Here is an 18,214-nt window from a genome sequence, read left to right as displayed (position 1 = left end):
TATTCTTACTCTAAGGAAAGTAGAACCTGTAATAAATTGTTCTGTTTTCCTTAAAAAGATATATGCATGTAGTCACCTTGTCAACTGCTGGGAAAATAACAAAGCTTAGGATTCAATCACAATAAAAAGGAAAAGAAAAAATCTATAATAATTAGCCACTGTTTTTTGGTTTTTTTTTAAAGAGACATGGTCTTGCTTTGTCACCCAGGCTAGAATACAGTAATGCAATCATAGCTCATTGTGGCCTCAAACTCCTAGATTCAGGTGATCCTCCTGCCCCAGCTTTCCTAAAGGCTTCCTAAAGTGCTGGGATTATAGACATGAGCCAGTACATTCAGCCTAGTCACTTTTTTTTTTTCTTTTCTGAGTCTTGCTCTGTTGCCCAGGCTGGAGGCTAGAGTGCAGTGGCACGATCTCAGCTCACTGCAACCTCCACCCCTAGGGTTCAAGCAATTCTCCTGCCTCAGCCCATAGCTGGGACTACAGGCACATGCCACCACACTCAGCTAATTTTTGTATTTTTATTATTTTTATTTTTTTAATTAATCAATTAATTGTTTTTTTGAGACGGAGTTTCGCTGTTGTTACCCAGACTGGAATGCAATGGTATGATCTCGGCTCACTGCAACCTCCGCCTCCTGGGTTCAAGCAATTCTCCTGCCTCAGCCTCCCGAATAGCTGGGACTACAGGCGCCCACCACCATGACCAGCTAATTTTTGTATTTTTAGTGGAGACAGTGTTTCACTGTGTTGGCCATGCTGGTCTTGAACTCTTGACCTCAAGTGATCCACCCAACTAGGCCTCCTAAAGTGCTGGGATTACAGGAATGAGCCACCCTGCCTAGCCAGCTTAGCCACTTTTGAGATTTCAGTACCAATAACTATAAGGACAAATGCCAAAATGTCTCTCTTGACTATCAAGCTCCAGTCAAGAGAAAGATCAAGAACCATTGTCATGGTTTGAATGTGTCCTCTCAAAAATTCATGTTGAAACTTAATCCCCATAGTAGTGAAGAGATAGGGCCTTTGGGGAAAGTGATGAGGGCTCTAAACCAGTGGTTCGTAAAAGTGCTGGAGGGAACTAGCTTAGGTCCCTTTTCACTTTCCATTTCTCTGCTATGTGGAGATGCCACATGAAGGCTCTCATCAGACGCCAGTGCCAATGTCTTGATCTTGGACTTCCCAGCCTCTAGAACTGAGAAATAATTTTCTAATACATATGGTTTTTTTTTTTTTTTTTTTTTTGAGACAGAGTTTCACACTTGTTGCCCAGGCTGGAGTGCAGTGACACAATCCCAGCTCACTGCAACCTCCACCTCCCCAGTTCAACCAATTCTCCTGCATCAGTCTCCTGAGTAGCTGAGATTACAGGCACCTACCACCATACCCAGCTAGTTTCTTTTTTTTTTTTTTTTTTTTGAGAAACGGGGTTTCATCATGTTGGCCAGGCTGGTCTCAAACTCCTAACCCCAGGTGATCAACCCGCCTCAACCTCCCAAAAAGTGCAGGGATTATAGGCATGAGCCACCACGCCCGGCCAATTTCTATCATTTTTAAGGTACCCCATCTGTGGTATTTTGTTATAGCAGCTCAAACAGACTAAGGTAACAACCAAGAGCCTATAGAAAGAATTGTTATAATAAAAATACTGGTTAACTAAACACAAAGTGCCAGGTACTATTAGAAACATTTTTACATTTATTAGCATAATAATTCTTACTAAGTACCATGTGAGTTAGAAAATATCTCCATTTTACTATGAAAAAAACTTATACCTAAAGAGGGTAAGTTACTTGTCCAAAACAGATCAAGGAAGAACGCATTTTTCTTAACCTTTGCATTAACAGATGCTATCCTCCCCACAGCATATGAATTCAAAAAAGAAGCACTCCCACCTCAGAATGACAGCAAGGGAGGGTTAAATATGATGATATGAAGATCTCACAGTCATTACAACAGTGTTTACTTTCAATCATAGCACTAATGTAACACAAGGAGAGGGTTTGGCATCCCCATTATCCATCGACACCTAAGCTAGACTACAAACATCTAGTTCCTCCTTCCGAAGTCTGCCACCATCCCTACTTTTTTTTGAGACAGAGTCTCACTCCATTGCCCAGACTGGAGTGCAGTGGCATTATCTCGGCTCACTACAACCATCACCACCCAAGTTCAAGTGATTCTTCTGCCTCAGCCTCCCAAGTAGCTGGGATTACAAGTGGCCACCACCACACACAGCTAATTTTTCTGTATTTTTAGTAAAGATGGGTTTTTACCACATTGGCCAGGCTGGTCTGGAACTCCTGACCTCAAGTAATCCGCCTGCCTGGGCCTCCCAAAGTGCCGGGATTACAGGCGTGAGCCACCATGCCTGGCCAATTGCTACCTCTTTTTATCCTATATAGACATCCTAGAGTTGCCAATGTCTGAGATGTTGAAAGAAATAATGCTTCTTATTGTCTCTTCAGTGTTGGTATGATTTGGGGTTTCTTGTTTGTGTGTTCTGAGAAAAAAAAAAAGCTGAAAAGACAGTACTTAAAAAAAACTGTATTCAGTCCTAGTGATCTGCTTCCATGTGTTTGAGTTTAATAGTACTCTTTATATGTCAAGCAAATCTTACTGAATTGGAAGTTTACTATCAATAACATATACATATATATATATATATATATATTTAGAGAAAAAAGGGCTCATTTGAAAAATATATACTACTTTGTAAGTAACTATGCATCTAATTACACTCCACAGGTTCACTCTTAAAAGTTTATTTAAGGCTAGGTGTGGTGGCTCACATCTGTAAACATAAAATTTTATATTTAAAATGAAAGAAGGGGTCAGGCATGGTGACTCATGCTTGTAATCCCAATACTTTGGAAGGCAAAGGCAGGCAGATCATTTGAGCCCAGGAGTCGAGATCAGCCTGGGCAACATGGCATGATCTCATTTCTACTGAAAATACAAAAATAGCCAGGTGTGGTGGTGCACACCTGTGGTCCCAGCTATTCTGGAGGCTGAGATAGAAAGATTACTTGAACCTGGGAGATTGAGGCTGCAGTGAGCTAAGCTAGCACCACTGCATTCCAGCCTGGGTGACAGACCAAGACCCTGTTTCAAAAATAAATAAGTAAAAGCAGGAAAACCCACAAAACAGACTGAACTGTTTTGTGGGTTTTCCTGGTTAATGATATTTTAAATTGTGTTTAGATTTACTAATAATTAAAAATAACCAGTCCCTCACAATAGTTAAGAATGCTTCAGAACTTAAATCATTTAGAGGCCCTTTTGTGGGGCAGGAAAGGTAGTGTGTAATCCCATAAAAACCAAGAGAATATGTCCAAAACGTGGTCAGGAAAAAAAAAACAAAAACAAAAACAAGAAAAAATGCAAACAAGGTCCTTTCCTGCCCCATCCTGCTCCTACTCAGTTAAGGTGGTATTTAACTATGGTCTCTCCTCACCTAAATGTTTATGCTCAGACTTCAATGAATCCAGTAACATAATAACTTCTAAAAAACAGCATGATTCTCTGTAAGAAATTAGCTTATCTTATTTTTTAAAACTTGGGATGGGTGTGGCACAGAAGGTATATAGATGCATAGCACATAGATTTCAAATGCTTTGATGAACATTTCCATGGAAATTTTACAGATCTGTATGTACTGTGAACAGAAATGAAAAGAGTCGAGGAAGTTTCACCCCCCCCAGTCCTAACCAAATCCAATCATCATTACTCTCATAAAAGAAACAATAAGCTAGGCGCAGTGACTCATGCCTGTAATCCCAACACTTTGGGAGGCAAAGGAGGATAGATCATGAAGTCAGGAGTTCAAGACCAGCCTGGCCAAAATGGTGAAACCCTGCCTCTACAAAAATACAAAAATTAGCCGGGCACCTGTAATCCCAGCTACTAAGGAAGATGAGGCAGGGAATTGCTTGAACCTGAGAGGCAGAGGTTGCAGTGAGCCGAGATCGTGCCACTGCACTCCAGCCTGGGCAACAGAGTGAGACTTCACCTCAAAAAAAAAAAAAAAAAAAAATCAATGAAAGAGTAAATCATTAACAGATATCCAAACTAAACTAGATCAAATGAAATATCTTTTATTTAATTACCTGAGGCTTCAAATAATCTAGGTATCAATGCTCATTTCCTAAAATACCCTTTTAGTCTAACCACAATAAAGTAAAAACTCAGTTAAACTAAGATAAAAATGAAACATAAATAAAAATGAGCTCACACGCTTGGACTTATTTTCTATATAATAAAATGTTTGTCAAAAATTGCTTAAATCCAGGTCATCTAAAATATTGACAGCAAAATCACAAGACAAATAAAAACCAATGGTAACACTGACTATTTGCTTTTTCAGTGACACTGCTACCTTCATCTCTGAACAACCTGGGACCAGAAAAGACCAACCTGCTGAAGCAGAAAAAACTCTTAATCTAGAAGTCAGGGACATGGGTTCTAGTTCAGTTGATGCTACTAGCTAGGTAGGTGGCCCTAAATGTCATTACTTTGTTTTTTCTCTTTCCCAGGGTTTACTTTCCTTAATCAAGAGGCTGACTAGACCAGTTTTTCCTAAACTCACCTAACCATAAGAAGTACCCCAGGGAAACTGTAAACAACATGGATTCAAAAGCCTTTTCCCAATTCAGGAGGTCTCTGGGTGAGGCTGAAGACCTTATTCTTTTTAAGTGATCCAAGTAAATCTTATTTATCACCAGGTAAATCTGGCAAACACTGGACAAGATAATCCTCAAGCTGCCTGCCTTCCAGCTCTGATTCTATACTATCTGGGTATTTCATAATAGTGTTCTGAAAACACACAAAATTACAATCATTTAATGTATGATACTGTACAAAAATAAATGTATAAGATCATAAAAACAAATATATCCACTCCCTGTGACATATTTAAACACCAGTAAAAACGCCTTCTGGCCAGGCATGGTGGCATGCACCTGTAATCCCAGCAACTTGGGAGGCTGAGATGGCAGGATTGCTTGAGGCCAAGAGTTCAAGACCAGCCTGGGCAACATAGCAAGACCCTAACAAATACTGATAAATTTTTTAAAAAATTCCTAGACTCAAGGCAAATAGAATACTTAATTTGGTGAGAAAAAAAATGTATGTAAGCGCTCAGCATATTAATATGGAGAGACTTGCTGAGTTATAGAAAGAAATTACCTAATATCTTAGGTGAAAACTGCACAGTGCATTCTTTCTCATTATCTGGTGATCCCACCTGTTCCCAACGAAGAAAAGCTAGAAAAGAGGCTGGCTGAGTCCCTACCAGCTGTAAATAGCATGCTCTGCAATATTGGAATGCAACTGTTACAAAGCTAAAAGAAAACAAAGAAACAGTAACTGGTTGCTAATTCTTCAAATGCACCTCAGCAGAGACAACCAGGTGGCCCAATCTTTTGTGAGGATGGTTTTGTCAGGTGAATGGACAGCCTCTAACAAGCTTTCCACACATAAAGGTGGCAGCCTTTCATTTTGCTTTTCCTTCCCCCTACACTACATTGCTCTAGTTTTTCTAAAATTCTCATAATCCTCTAGTGGTATTTACCGAATTCATTCTCTTACTTAGACTTGTAAGTAACTACAAAACTAACACACATACACAAAAGAGAAAGGCTCCTTGCATGGAATACAGAAAGCAGAGTTGTGTAAAGGATGCTCATTAGTAACCAGTTACACAGATAGATTCAAAAATGTAAATAAAAACCAAGATTAAAACACAGTAAAACTGAGTTTGACCAATTACTCCGTGACCCTTGCAACAGAAACAGATAAGAAACCAAGAGTGAAACATTATTACATAATTTAGCTATGGGAAAAACAGTTGTAGAGCAGCCCATGGAAGAAGCACACTAGTACAACACAGTGCTAGTATCAAACATTTTCAAAATGAATCTTGATGCTTGACATGCAAACACTGTCAACACAATTCTTTAGATTTAGGATCACATAGGCCAAAAACTTATTTGTTTTAACGGCAAAAAAGGGGATACCAGTTGTTATGAACAATACCATAGAAGCATTGGGTTAAAGCCATGTATGTTTAAACACATTTTTTTTTTTTTCCTATTTCCCGATAGGCTGTGAGGCAGTGTTGAGACAAAAGGCTAAACCTCACACTCAGTAAAATAGAAATATCAAACCAGGATCAAGGAGAGCAGCATAATAGAGAGGTTAAGAGGGCAGATCCTGGTATCACAAAGACCTAAGTTAAAACCCCAAGGCACAAATTACTGAGCGACCTTGAACAAATCATTTCACCCAAAAGTCAATTTCCTCATTTGTAAAATGGAGATAATACTTCATTCAGCTATTGTGAAATTTAAACAAGGTGATTCATATAAAGCCCTAGCCCCTGCGCCTGGCACCGAATACATAGGTAAGTAATAATCATCACCATCATCATGATCAAACTGTAAAAGTAGCACAATTGGCCGGGCGCGGTGGCTCAAGCCTGTAATCCCAGCACTTTGGGAGGCCGAGGCGGGTGGATTACAAGGTCGAGAGATCGAGACCATCCTGGTCAACATGGTGAAACCCCGTCTCTACTACAAATACAAAAAAAATTAGCTGGGCATGGTGGCACGTGCCTGTAATCCCAGCTACTCAGGAGGCTGAGGCAGGAGAATTGCCTGAACCCAGGAGGCGGAGGTTGTGGTGAGCCAAGATCGCGCCATTGCACTCCAGCCTGGGTAACAAGAGTGAAACTCCGTCTCAAAAAAAAAAAAAAAAAGTAGCACAATTACTATCTTACAACATCAAATAAAGCCAAGAGTTTCCTGGTAGCCAGAGAAAAAAGACATTCACAGTTCGAATCCAGTCTGGGCAATATAGTGAGACCTTGTCTCTTGGGAAAAAGAAAAAAAGAAAGATGAAAGAAAACATTCACATATACTAATATAAAGGTGGCTTTTCTTCCCACATTACAGAACCTTCTATTTGGGCTCAAGCCATCCACCCACCCTGGCCTACCAAAATGCTGGGATTACAGGCATAAGCCACCATGCCTGGCCAAAAGAATAATTTTCAATGAGATCTGGATTTATGATCTAACCAGTTTGCGGAGTTACAGTTGGCATTATTTGGGTGTCTGTTTTGTTTCTGTTTTGTTTTGTAAATAGGAAATTTAGGAGAGAGGTAGAGGAAGAGAAAGTCTTCAAACCATTCAACACACCATTATTCAGTAGAGAAAAACAATAAAGGGTTGATTGTTAAGATTACATCATAATTGATTTAGAAAATGAAGACACGATTTAGAAAATGACACATCAGTTGAAACTCAGCCATAAAAAAAGAACCAATACAACTAATAGTAAGGTTAAAGTAACCAAACTCAGCAAAAAAAAAAAAAAAAAAAAAAAATCCAGGAAAGGTTAGGTGAAAAACTCAATTATTCCCATAGTTAAAGTAACAAATACTTATTCTGTCCTTTTAAGATCATGTCTTAAATTTCCCATTTGCAACCAACTATCTTTGTCTGCTCTTCCAAATCATGCCACTAGCTTGAAAATATGCCTTTAACTTGAACTATCTTCTTTTTTTGGGGGGCAGGGAGACGGAGTCTCACTCTGTTGCCAGGCTGAAGTACAGTGGCACAATCTCCGTTCACTGCAATCTCCACCTCCTGGGTTCAAGCCATTCTCCTACCTCAGCCTCCTGAGTAGTTGGGATTACAGGTGGACACCACCATATCCAGTTACTTTTTTTTTATTTTTAGTAGAGAAGATGTTTCACCATGATGGCTGGGATGGTCTCGATCTCCTGATCTTGTGATCCGCCCGCCTTGGCCTCCCAAAGTGCTGGGATCACAGGTGTGTCACCTCATCCAGCCACCTTGGACTATCTTCTTACCAAATACATCATTCTCATTAAAGACAAAAATAAAATCTTGTGCATTATTATTTTTCTAGAGTTCATGGGGAAATATTAGTAATTCCATCATTTTAAGAATACATTTTTAAAAATACTAAGTAATTTTGGAGGAAAAAGAGCTCCTCATGAAAATAAATCCATCATAGAAAAGTTGTTCAAGGTCCATCAAACACAGATTTCAAAATAATATGAATTTTGAAATTTTGAGTAGGGGCATGATTAAGGAGCTGTGAGGTAAAATACTAAATTCTCAAGATAAAAAGATATAGAAGTGAAGAAAAGACTTCAGCAAGAAGTACAAACTAGTGTCATCAATCCATCAGTAAATGTGCAAAATTCTGAGTAATAAAAAATATCATGCACTAGATCATCTGTATCAATATTGGGAAATTTAGCAACAGAAAGACTTTTAGGGGCATTTCCAAACATTCCAATGTATCTTTCTATATTACAGATATTACTGCAAAATGAAAGAAGTTAGATGCTCTAATTAACAACTTAGCTGTGAAAGAATGACACCCCAAAATAATCTATGTCACCTAGAGATATTGGATATTTTCTTTTTACTATTTAAGAAACCAGAAGAACCTCCTTCTGCTTTTAAATGCAAATATACCAATCTTCAAAGCATCCCTTTATATAAAAATCACTACAATGTGATCCTCTTCTAGAAAGGACATCATTCAACCAGAAAAATGGAATTAGGACAACCATACGCTCTTTAAGTATGGTCGGATCATCATATCCAGTGAGCTCTCACCAGGTATATACCACCTTCTTCAGAAGAGAAACAACTACCAGTGATCAAAATTCTATTTGAAGAAGGAAAACTTAGTTTTGAGGACTATCAGGTCATGAAAGGTTACATACACATTTCAATACCAGCCGGCACATGCACTAACATCATCATAATTCAAAAATTCAGCATCCATGGTTTTCAAATAACATTATTTACTGGAAACATTCAGAACTTCAATCATAATAGTGTGAGTTGCTATTTACCTGTTCATTATATGGTAAAACAAACAAATAACACAATGCAAGAAATGATGTGCTGTATAAGCACCTTGGAACAGTGAGAGTTGACTTGGAGACATACTTCAATTTAATGTATCGGTGATCAAGGTTAAAAAAAGAATAAACTGAAAGAGTCAAGAAATAAATAAGCCCTAATAGAGGGAATCATCTGCTGTCAAAGGTTCAAGCTTTCTGCCAAAATCACACTTGGTTTGGGCAACTGTTAACTGTTGTCAGATAAATGTAAAATAGTGAAGAAGGCTACAGGAGAAACAGCCTCATAAAAGGCTAACTCACCTCCAGTCTTTCAAAGTTACATATTAATAACTAACTTTAGTTTAAAAACAACAACAAAAACAACTCTTCAATAGCTAAGAGAAGTCACATCCAAAACGGGTAAATTTTTTGGTGGTACTTAGCTCACCCCACCCACCCCTTACCCTCAAAGGCAGACCTCAATCTTCCCCACAAGTCGCCAGGCAAGCAGGAACAGAAGCTATAGAAAATGTACTTCCAATCTTTGAAAGGCCAGTGTGGACGTTTGAGAAGGAGGAAAAGGACTGCAGTGGGTTTACAAAAGCTACTTAAATGTTTTCCAAATGCCTGTGATTAAAGTCAACTAAAGGCACGGCATCAGCCAGCCCCTGTCTTCACCTACCCACTAAGAACCCAGACAACAAAGGCAGCAGACCCCTCAAGATCAGAGGCCCACACAAAGGACACACACACACACACAAACACACACACACGTGTCATGCAATGAAATTCCACAGCCATAATGGGAAAAAGTAAGTGATGGCTGTCTTGTGCTTTTAAAGAACCTAGTAGCACTTACTAGTTCAATCCATACCCAAATCCACACCACCCTTTCAACTTTGCAATTAAGAGAGAGGAGAAATCCCGGTCAACTCGCCTTGGGGGGTTGGTCTGAGGGTAGTGGACTCAAGTAGGGAGGAGGATGGAGAGAGAAAGAGCAAGCCAATGAAAGATACCAAAATTTCCCACCTTTCTTAAATTCTTCCAGCATAGCGTCCAACTTGGTGTCATTGAAAACAAAGTGCAAGGGATGGTTATAAAATTTGGTGATGGTTTTCAAGGGAGTACAGTCATCTGGATCCACGAAGGCCAAATCTTTGACAAACAGCAAGTCCACGATGTTGGAGCGCTCCCCCTCAAACACTGGAATGCGGGTGTAGCCGCTCTCCATGATCTCAGACATGGTGTTGAAGTCCAGGATGGCTTCGCCGGTGATCATGAAGCAGTCCCGGAGCGGGGTCATCACGTCCTCCACCGTCTTGGTGCGGAGTTCCAGCGCCCCTTGGATGATGTTCAGCTCCTCCTTAACGAGGTCGTTGTAGGGGTCGGTGACCCGGAGCATTTCCAGCAGTTTTTCCCGGTTATAGACGGTGCCTATCTCCTGGCCCAGGACGCAGTCCAGCAGCTTGCTGACCGGGTAGGAAGCAGGAAAGGTCATCATCATGAAAAACTTGGTGAGGAAGATGGTGTTGGCCCCTACAGCCAGGCCGTGCCGGGAGCAGATGGCCTGAGGCACGATCTCCCCGAAGATGACGATGCCGATGGTGGAGACTACCACGGCCACGAGGCCCGAGCCGGCGATGTCGTCGAGCAGGATGGTGAGCGTGGTGTTGACCAGCACGTTGCCCAGCAGCAGTGAGCACAGCAGGTAGTTGCCCTGCCTGCGCACCGGCTCGATGCGCTTGGCGTAATTCTTCTCCTTCTCGGTGCCGCAGTTCTGCACGATGCGCAGCTCCATCGGGTCCAGGGCCATAAGCCCCAGGTTGAGGCCGCTGAACATACCCGACAGGCACAGCAGCAGCGAAATGAAGATCACCTGCAGCCAGAAGGGCAACAGGAACTTCTTCTCCTCACCTACGATCATCTTGGTGTCCTCGCCATCGTGGTAAATCCAGGTAGTCTCGGCCCACGGGGGCGGCGGGAGCCCAGCCACCCCCGAGCCGCCCTTGCCCCCGACGGCGCCACCCGCGGAGCCCGAGCCGCCGGCGCCCAGGGCAGGCGTGGAGAGCGACGTGCACAGGTAATAGGACTTGCTTTTCTCCATCTTGCGTAGTGGTTTGATCTCAATCTCGATGATGCCCGAGGTGCGGCGGTTGAGAATGATGTGGGGCAAGATGATGATGTCTGAGGTGCGGATGCCGCAGCGCTGGGGGCCGCTGTCCGGCTCCGGCGGCGCGGGACCTCCGAGTCCGCGCTCGCCCGGGCTGTGGCGCCGCCGCTCGTGCTCGGTGAAGGCAATGCGGGACCACGTCTCGTTGTTGATGTTCTGCCCGTACACCCGCAGCTTGACCCGGGTCCGTTCGCTCACCCGCAGCGCCCCCCCTTCCATGAACGACACGTCGTTCGTGTCCTCCAGCCGCAGCCCGATGATCACCGTCTCCTCGTTCTCGCCCGCCGCTGCGCAGCCGCCCGCGCCGCAGCAGCAGCTCAGCAGGAGCAGCGACAGCAGCCGCCCCGCCGCCGCCTGCAGGACCCCCCGGCCGCGGGCGCTGAGGCTGCGGCGAGCCGCCATCTTCCAAGTGGGCAGTGCGGCGGCTGCCTGCCCGCCCGCCATCTTTACTTTGGGTTCACAGGCGCCACAGCCAATCACAGGGTGGCTGCTCCAGCTGCGGCTTCATCCTTTCCACCCGGCGGCGCGAGCGCAGGCACCAGCCCCTGGGCGAGACTGCAACGGAGCGTCCGCGGCCAGTGCTCAGCAGTTCGCCTCCCAGACTGACAATGACTCGACCTCGGCCAGCTGAGGAACCCCGAGGCTAGCAGGAGGGGACAGAGGGAGGGAGAGGAGCGCCGGCTGCTCCCGCGAGAGGCAGGTCGACCAGCCAATCACGAGCGGGCGCCCGCCCTCCCGGCCAGGGGGCTGGAATGGGGGCGTGGCCGTGTGCCGCTCCGCGGGCCAATGGCAAGGTAAGTGGGTGGGGCGATGAGAGCCACCGTCCCCCTCTGCACGCCAAGTTTCCAACTGAAAGGCGCGTGACTCTTGTGTATGTGCGAGGGGAGGGGGCGTGGCCAGCTGGGACTCGAGAGCCAGTCAAAGATGAGCGCTGTAGGAAAAGGGGCGGGGCCTCCGTCCTGCTGCCAATAGGAAGGAGCTGTCCGCAGGGCCGGTGCTCCACAGGGGGCCATGTAGTAGATCCCGGCGCCTGGACCGGCCGGGTTTGGACCAAAGCCTTGCGGCACGAAGTGGCAAGTTCCCGCCGCATCAGCTTGGTGGCTCACCAGTTCTCAATTCCTAGGCAGAAAGCCTCGGCGCCCTCCTGCCCCGGGAGCCCGAGAAGCCAACTAGACAGCCTAAAAAGCCAGGGCACTGGCCGCATTCCCCCACTCCACCTGCGCTGCGCTCCACAGGGGTAAGCGGCGTCGGTGGCCCAGCACAGCTGCGGATCAGCAGTCCTCGCGCCTCTTCTAGGGGACGCGCGCCCTCTGCGGATTGCGGTCACGTGGCGCCACCTGCGGGCCGCACAAGCGCCCTGCAACGCTTTCCGCGTCAGGGACATACCCCAAAAAGTGTGCAGGAGCTACGGATTGGGCGATCAGAGAGACAGTTCCCCAAATTTCCTAGTCGTAGAACCCCTACATATTCTTGCTAAAAGCATATATTTCCTAGATCCTTTCCCATATTTACAGAATAGGAAGGGCCCCGAATCTGTATTCCCAACAGGCACCCAGGCAAGTTTAGGAAATGGGAGGGGGCAAACATCCTAAAGAGACCCACAGAGGCACATTCTTACTCACACTGACCAAACTCTGCTAGGATCATAGGTCACTCAAGAGCAAAAAGTTCTGGAAGCCTAGCTCCCCAGTATTCCCAGCGTCACCTGGAGGTGACGAGATAGCAGAGTAGCTGCCAAATCGGTCTTTTCCTTGAAACTTAAAACATTCAAAATGTTTAGTGTTTCTCTACCTCTTTTGTATTCTACAAGCACATTTTCTCCCCCTTTTGTAAATGCATCAAATTTCTCTGATTAATTTCTGGTATGAGTAATTTCTGGAATGAAATTATTGCAGTGGCCTCCTAACTGATCTTTCCTCTTCTACACCTGCTCTTTTCCCTTCTCAACCCAGCAGCCAGTGATCTTGTCCATAAGATTCTGTTGCTCCCTTGGTTGAAACGCCTCCACTGGCTTCCCATGTCATCATAGTAAAAACCAAAGTACCTACAACATCCTACAAGGCTCGAGGTCTGCTACTTCCCGTTACTTCTCGGACCTCATCATCTGCTGCTCTTCTAGTGGGAGGAGACAGATAACAAACCAAAAGAATTTTTCTCCAAGCTGTTTCTCCATCACTCCGGGGATTTTCCCCTACGAGCCTTTGCACTTGCTGTTTGTTTCCTGGCCTGGGACTCTCTTTCCCCAGGTGTCAGCATAGCATTGTTGGTTGTTCGCCTCCTTCAGTGCTTTGCTCAAAAGCCATCTGATTTTAAATTGTGGAAAACTCCCTCTATGCCGCGTCTACTTTATTTTTCTTGAAAGCAAAGATTACTTTCTAATGCACTATGTAAATTATTGATTTGGTTTGCTAGCTGTCTCCTTCCACTAGAACTTAAGCTCTCTGAGGTCAGAAAGTGTGTCTGTTCACTGCTGTATCACAAAGGCCTAGAAGAATAGTACCTATGTATATAAGATATAGATACATAGATATATGTGTGTGTGTATATATACTTTTTTAGTTTAGTTTTGTTTTTAGTTGAAGTCTCGCTCTGTCACCCAGGCTGGAGTACAGTGGCATGATCTTGGCTCACTGCAATCTCCACCTTCCTGGTTCAAGCAATACTCCTGCCTTAGCCTCCTGAGTAGCTGGGACTACATGTGGGTGCCACCACACTCAGCTAATTTTTGGTATTTTTAGTAGAGACAGCGTTTCACCACATTAGCCAGGATGGACTTGATCTCCTGACCTCATGATCCACCTGCCTCGGCCTCCCAAAGTGCTAGGATTACAGGTATGAGCCACCACACCTGGCCTACATATACATATATTTTTAGGGAGATGGAGTCTCACTCTGTCACCCAGGCTGGAGTGCAGTGGCACGATCTTGGCTCACTGCAACCTCTGACTCCCGGGTTCAAGGAATTCTCCTGCCTCAGCTTCCCAAGTAGCTGGAATTACAGGCATGCACCACCACATCCAGCTAATTTTTGTATTTTTAGTAGAGACAGAGTTTCACTATATGTTGGCCAGGCTGGTCTCAAACTCCTGACCTCAGGTGTGGGCCTCCCAAAGTGCTGGGATTACAGGTGTAAGCCACTGTGCCCAGCCCTAGATATTATTTATTCTTTTTCTTTTTTAAACCAGGGTCTCGCTCTGTCATCCAGGCTGGAGTGCAGTGGCACAGTCATGACTCACTGCAGTCTCCACTTCCTGGGCTCAAGCAAACCTCCCACCTTAGCTTCCCAAGTAGCTGGGACCACCAGCACACGCCACTACATCTACCTAATTTTTTTAAATTTTTAGTAGAGACAGGGTTTCGCCATGTTCCCAGGCTGGTCTCAAACTTCTTGCCTTAAGAGATCCTTCTTCCTTGGCCTCCCAAAGTGCTGGGATTACATGTCTGAGCCACCACACCTGGCCAATGATAGATATTCAAAACAATAAATGTAGAATGTTAAATAAATGAAAATATTTATTCTGATTATTTTAAACAACGTCCTGAATCTAGTTTCCAGCCCTCCGTTTCTGATGCTATTTCCTCTACCCCAAGTCTTATACTACTATAGTTGAAAAGTAAGTTTGGATGAAGAAAACAACGGGCAGGCTTGGCATGCATTTATAAGAGTGGCATTATGGAAGTTTCAAAGGAAAAAATTTTTTTTTTTTTTTTTTTTTTTTTTAGACGGAGTTTCACTCTTGTTACCCAGGCTGGAGTGCAATGGCGCGATCTCGGCTCACCGCAACCTCCGCCTCCTGGGTTCAAGCAATTCTCCTGCCTCAGCTTTTGTATTTTTAGTAGAGACGGGGTTTCACCATGATGACCAGGATGGTCTCGATCTCTCGACCTTGTGATCCACCCGCCTCGGCCTCCCAAAGTGCTGGGATTACAGGCTTGAGCCATCGCGCCCGGCCAAAAATTATTTTTATGGGTATTTGACAAAGGTTAAGGATAGACATGATCCTTCTAAGTCAGTGGATTGAAATGAAACCATTTTAACTTCATAAAAAGTGGAAATACAAATGTTTTTAAGGGAGCTAAGAGAGAAGACAGGCTCTCAAATGCTGAAAGTACACATTTGGAATAGGAGTGAAGTGGGGGGAGGAGGAGCTTGCCAACCCTACAGACATTTCCTGTGCATTTCAGAGAAAGCTAGAACAATCAGGAAAATGTGACATTCAGCAATTTAGAAGCAAGTTAGAAATTCAGGACTTCAAAGAAAAAAGATCAGAAAGGACATACCCAGACAATTTACAATATTGAAAAAAAAAAAAAAAAAAAAAGCTCAAATTCACATAAAGGGTTGCTGAATGACCCTGGGTGGTTGGTGCAGAGTTATAGTCTTCCTATATACTCAAGACACGCAGAGCAGTCTAGATGCCTAAGCCAACTAATTGTTCCTTAGCAAGAGGGATCTCTCTTCGGGTTTGGAGGCTTTCGGGCTTCAGGAGTTACCCTCTTTTTAGTGAGGACCTGCTATAGAGCAGGCTTACGGTGACTTCTGGGGGCTTCCTGGCCTGTCCATCTGTTTGAATGGAGGGCAAGATCAACACCTGCCTCAAGGGATCTCTTCTGAAATCTGGAAGAAAAATGAAAATGAAACTCTTGCATTATATTTCACCTCTATAAAGGGTGACAAAAGGCCCAAGATTGCTAAATGGTTGCTGCTGCTGCCCAATCCTATTTAAGTTCTGACTGTCTGACCCTGGGCAAGTCATTTAGATAAAGCCGGAACCAAATACCTTCCCTAACTTACTTTCTCTTTCCAGAATCCTTCACCAGTTACGAAAGGGGAAGGGTAACTTCAATTTTGTCATCTGCAAAGGTAAGTTCCCAAGTCTGCAGGTTCAGGGATTTGGAAGGCATTGCACTGAAACCTAAAAGTCTTTTAAAGTTTGATGAGTTTGATTTTCTTAAAGATGGCAAGTAAAACAGTAAATGGCATTCGACACATTTGGTTGCTCAACATAAAGTTGATTTTATAGAGCTTTTTTCTCTTCCAAAAATTGCCTACTTATAAAAAGTATTCATATTTATTGCTTCAATGGTATCTTTTTTTTTTTTTTTTTTTTTGAGATATAATCTTGCTCTGTCATCCAGGCTGGAGTGCAGTGGCGCGATCTTGGCTCACTGCAACCTCCACCACCCAGGTTCAAGCGATTCTCCTGCCTCAGCCTCCCAAGTAGCTGGGACTATAGGCGCACGCCACCATGCCCAGCTAATTTTTTGTATTTTTAGTAGAGAGGGGGTTTCACCATGCTGGCCAGATGGTCTTGATCTCCTGACCTCGTGATCCGCCCGCCTTGGCCTCCCAAAGTGCTGGGACCACAGGCGTGAGCCACCATGTGCGGCCTTCTTTTTTCTTTTTTGGGAACAGGGTCTCACTCTGCTGCCCAGGCTGGAGTGCAGTGGTGCAATCATAGCTCCCTGCAGCCTCAAACTCCTGGGCCCAAATTCAAGTAATATTCCTTCCTCAGCTTTCCGAGTAGCTGAGGCTATAGGCACAAGCTAATGCACCAGGCTCCAACAACATTTTAATCACACCAAAACACGAGCTCTTGGCCGGGCATGGTGGCTCATGCCTGTAATCCCACTACTTTGGGAGGCAGGAGGATCACTTGAGCCCAGAAGTTCAAGACCAGCCCCAGCTCTCTGCCTGCCAACCCCTGACACTGTGGGATTTTCTAGAATCTTCTAGAATGTTCTTTATGCCTGTTCTTTCAGCTTCCAGCTCAGCTAAGGACAGAGGTGTAGGCAAGGCTTTGAGCTTGGTTGTCCTTATCACTGTAACTAAAACACTCAACCCAGGGCATGCTTTAGGGAAATGTTCACCTCCATAGTTTTAAAATGTTGACCCATGTGAATATTATCTATTTTAAAAACTAATTTAAAACTACATTTGGGGAATGAGAAACAGGTGGGAAATAAAGAAGACTCTAACAGGAGGATGGTAACTAGGAATAAGATGCCAGGAAAACAAAAGGTCCTGAATGTCCAATTCTGAGCCCTCCCTTAAGACTAAGACTTGCGCCGACGCAGTGGCTCAAGCCTGTAATCCCAGCACTTTGGGAGGCCGAGGCGGGTGGATCTCAAGGTCAAGAGATCGAGACCATCCTGGTCAACATGGGGAAACCCTGTCTCTACTAAAAATACAAAAAATTAGCTGGGCATGGTGGCATGTGCCTGTAATCCCAGCTACTCAGGAGGCTGAGGCAGGAGAATTGCCTGAACCCAGGAGGCGGAGGTTGCGGTGAGCCGAAATCGCGCCATTGCACTGCAGCCTGGGTAACAAGAGCGAAACTCCGTCTCAAAAAAAAAAAAAAAAAAAAAAAAAAAAAAGACTCAGACTTGCATGGCTCTGACCCCAGCGCTTTCATTTAGGACTGCAGTCATAAAATATCAGCTTTCCCATACCAGCTGAGTTCATTCCCATGGTCTTTTCTCCACATCCTCTGAAGCTGGGCTAAAATTCTACTCCAGTAAGTCAAATCCCTACATGCAAAGACAAAACAACGTGTCAGCGGGAAAAACAAAACTGCTCCTAGTTCTAGTTCCTCTGAGATATCTATTTATTTTTTAACACCTCCGCTGGCGGGAACCTATTTATTTTAAATATGAGTAAACTGAAGATTTAACTTATTTGTTTCCATTTGTTAATACATGGCCCCGATTCTCTGTGTCCTCTTTAAATTTTTAAAAGTTTTGTTTTCTCACCTCACTTATTTTTCCCCTCTTTTATTTATAAATTTATCAACTAGACTGGGCGCAGTGGCTCACACCTGTAATCCTGACACTTTGGGAGGCCGAGGTGGGTGGATCATGAGGTTAGGAGTTCAAGACCAGCCTGGCCAAGATGGTGAAACCTCATCTCTACTAAAAATACAAAAATTAGCTGGGTGCCATGGCAGGCACTTGTGATCCCAGCTACTCAGGAGGCTGAGGCAGTAAAATTGCTTGAACCTAGAGGGTGGAGGTTGCAGTGAGCTGAGATTGCACCACTGCACTCCAGCCTGGGCAAAAGAGTGAGACTCCATCTTAAATAAATAATTTATCAACTAATATATTGTATATTTAATAACTTCCAAACCAGGTACTAGGCATTACAGAGCTACAATT

The 18,214-nt window shown here is 44.1% G+C and overlaps 1 protein-coding gene across 2 annotated transcripts in view; it reads right to left on the bottom strand.

Annotated features, from left to right (window-relative positions):
* Nucleotides 1–11,767, bottom strand: part of CNNM2 (cyclin and CBS domain divalent metal cation transport mediator 2) — a 173,726-nt gene extending 161,959 nt beyond the window's left edge. For both annotated transcript variants that reach the window (XM_010333363.3, XM_039465014.2), the window contains exon 1: nucleotides 9,919–11,767. In XM_010333363.3, the coding sequence (XP_010331665.2) occupies nucleotides 9,919–11,503 (1,585 nt within the window). In that variant the 5' untranslated portion in view covers nucleotides 11,504–11,767. The remainder of the gene's footprint in view (nucleotides 1–9,918) is intronic.
* Nucleotides 11,768–18,214: the final 6,447 nt, after the last annotated feature.

The sequence above is a fragment of the Saimiri boliviensis genome, chromosome 12 (assembly GCF_048565385.1).
Source record: "Saimiri boliviensis isolate mSaiBol1 chromosome 12, mSaiBol1.pri, whole genome shotgun sequence".
Lineage (NCBI taxonomy): Eukaryota > Metazoa > Chordata > Mammalia > Primates > Cebidae > Saimiri > Saimiri boliviensis.
Note: the sequence above shows the minus strand (reverse complement) of the source record. Positions and strands in the feature narration are given on the sequence as shown.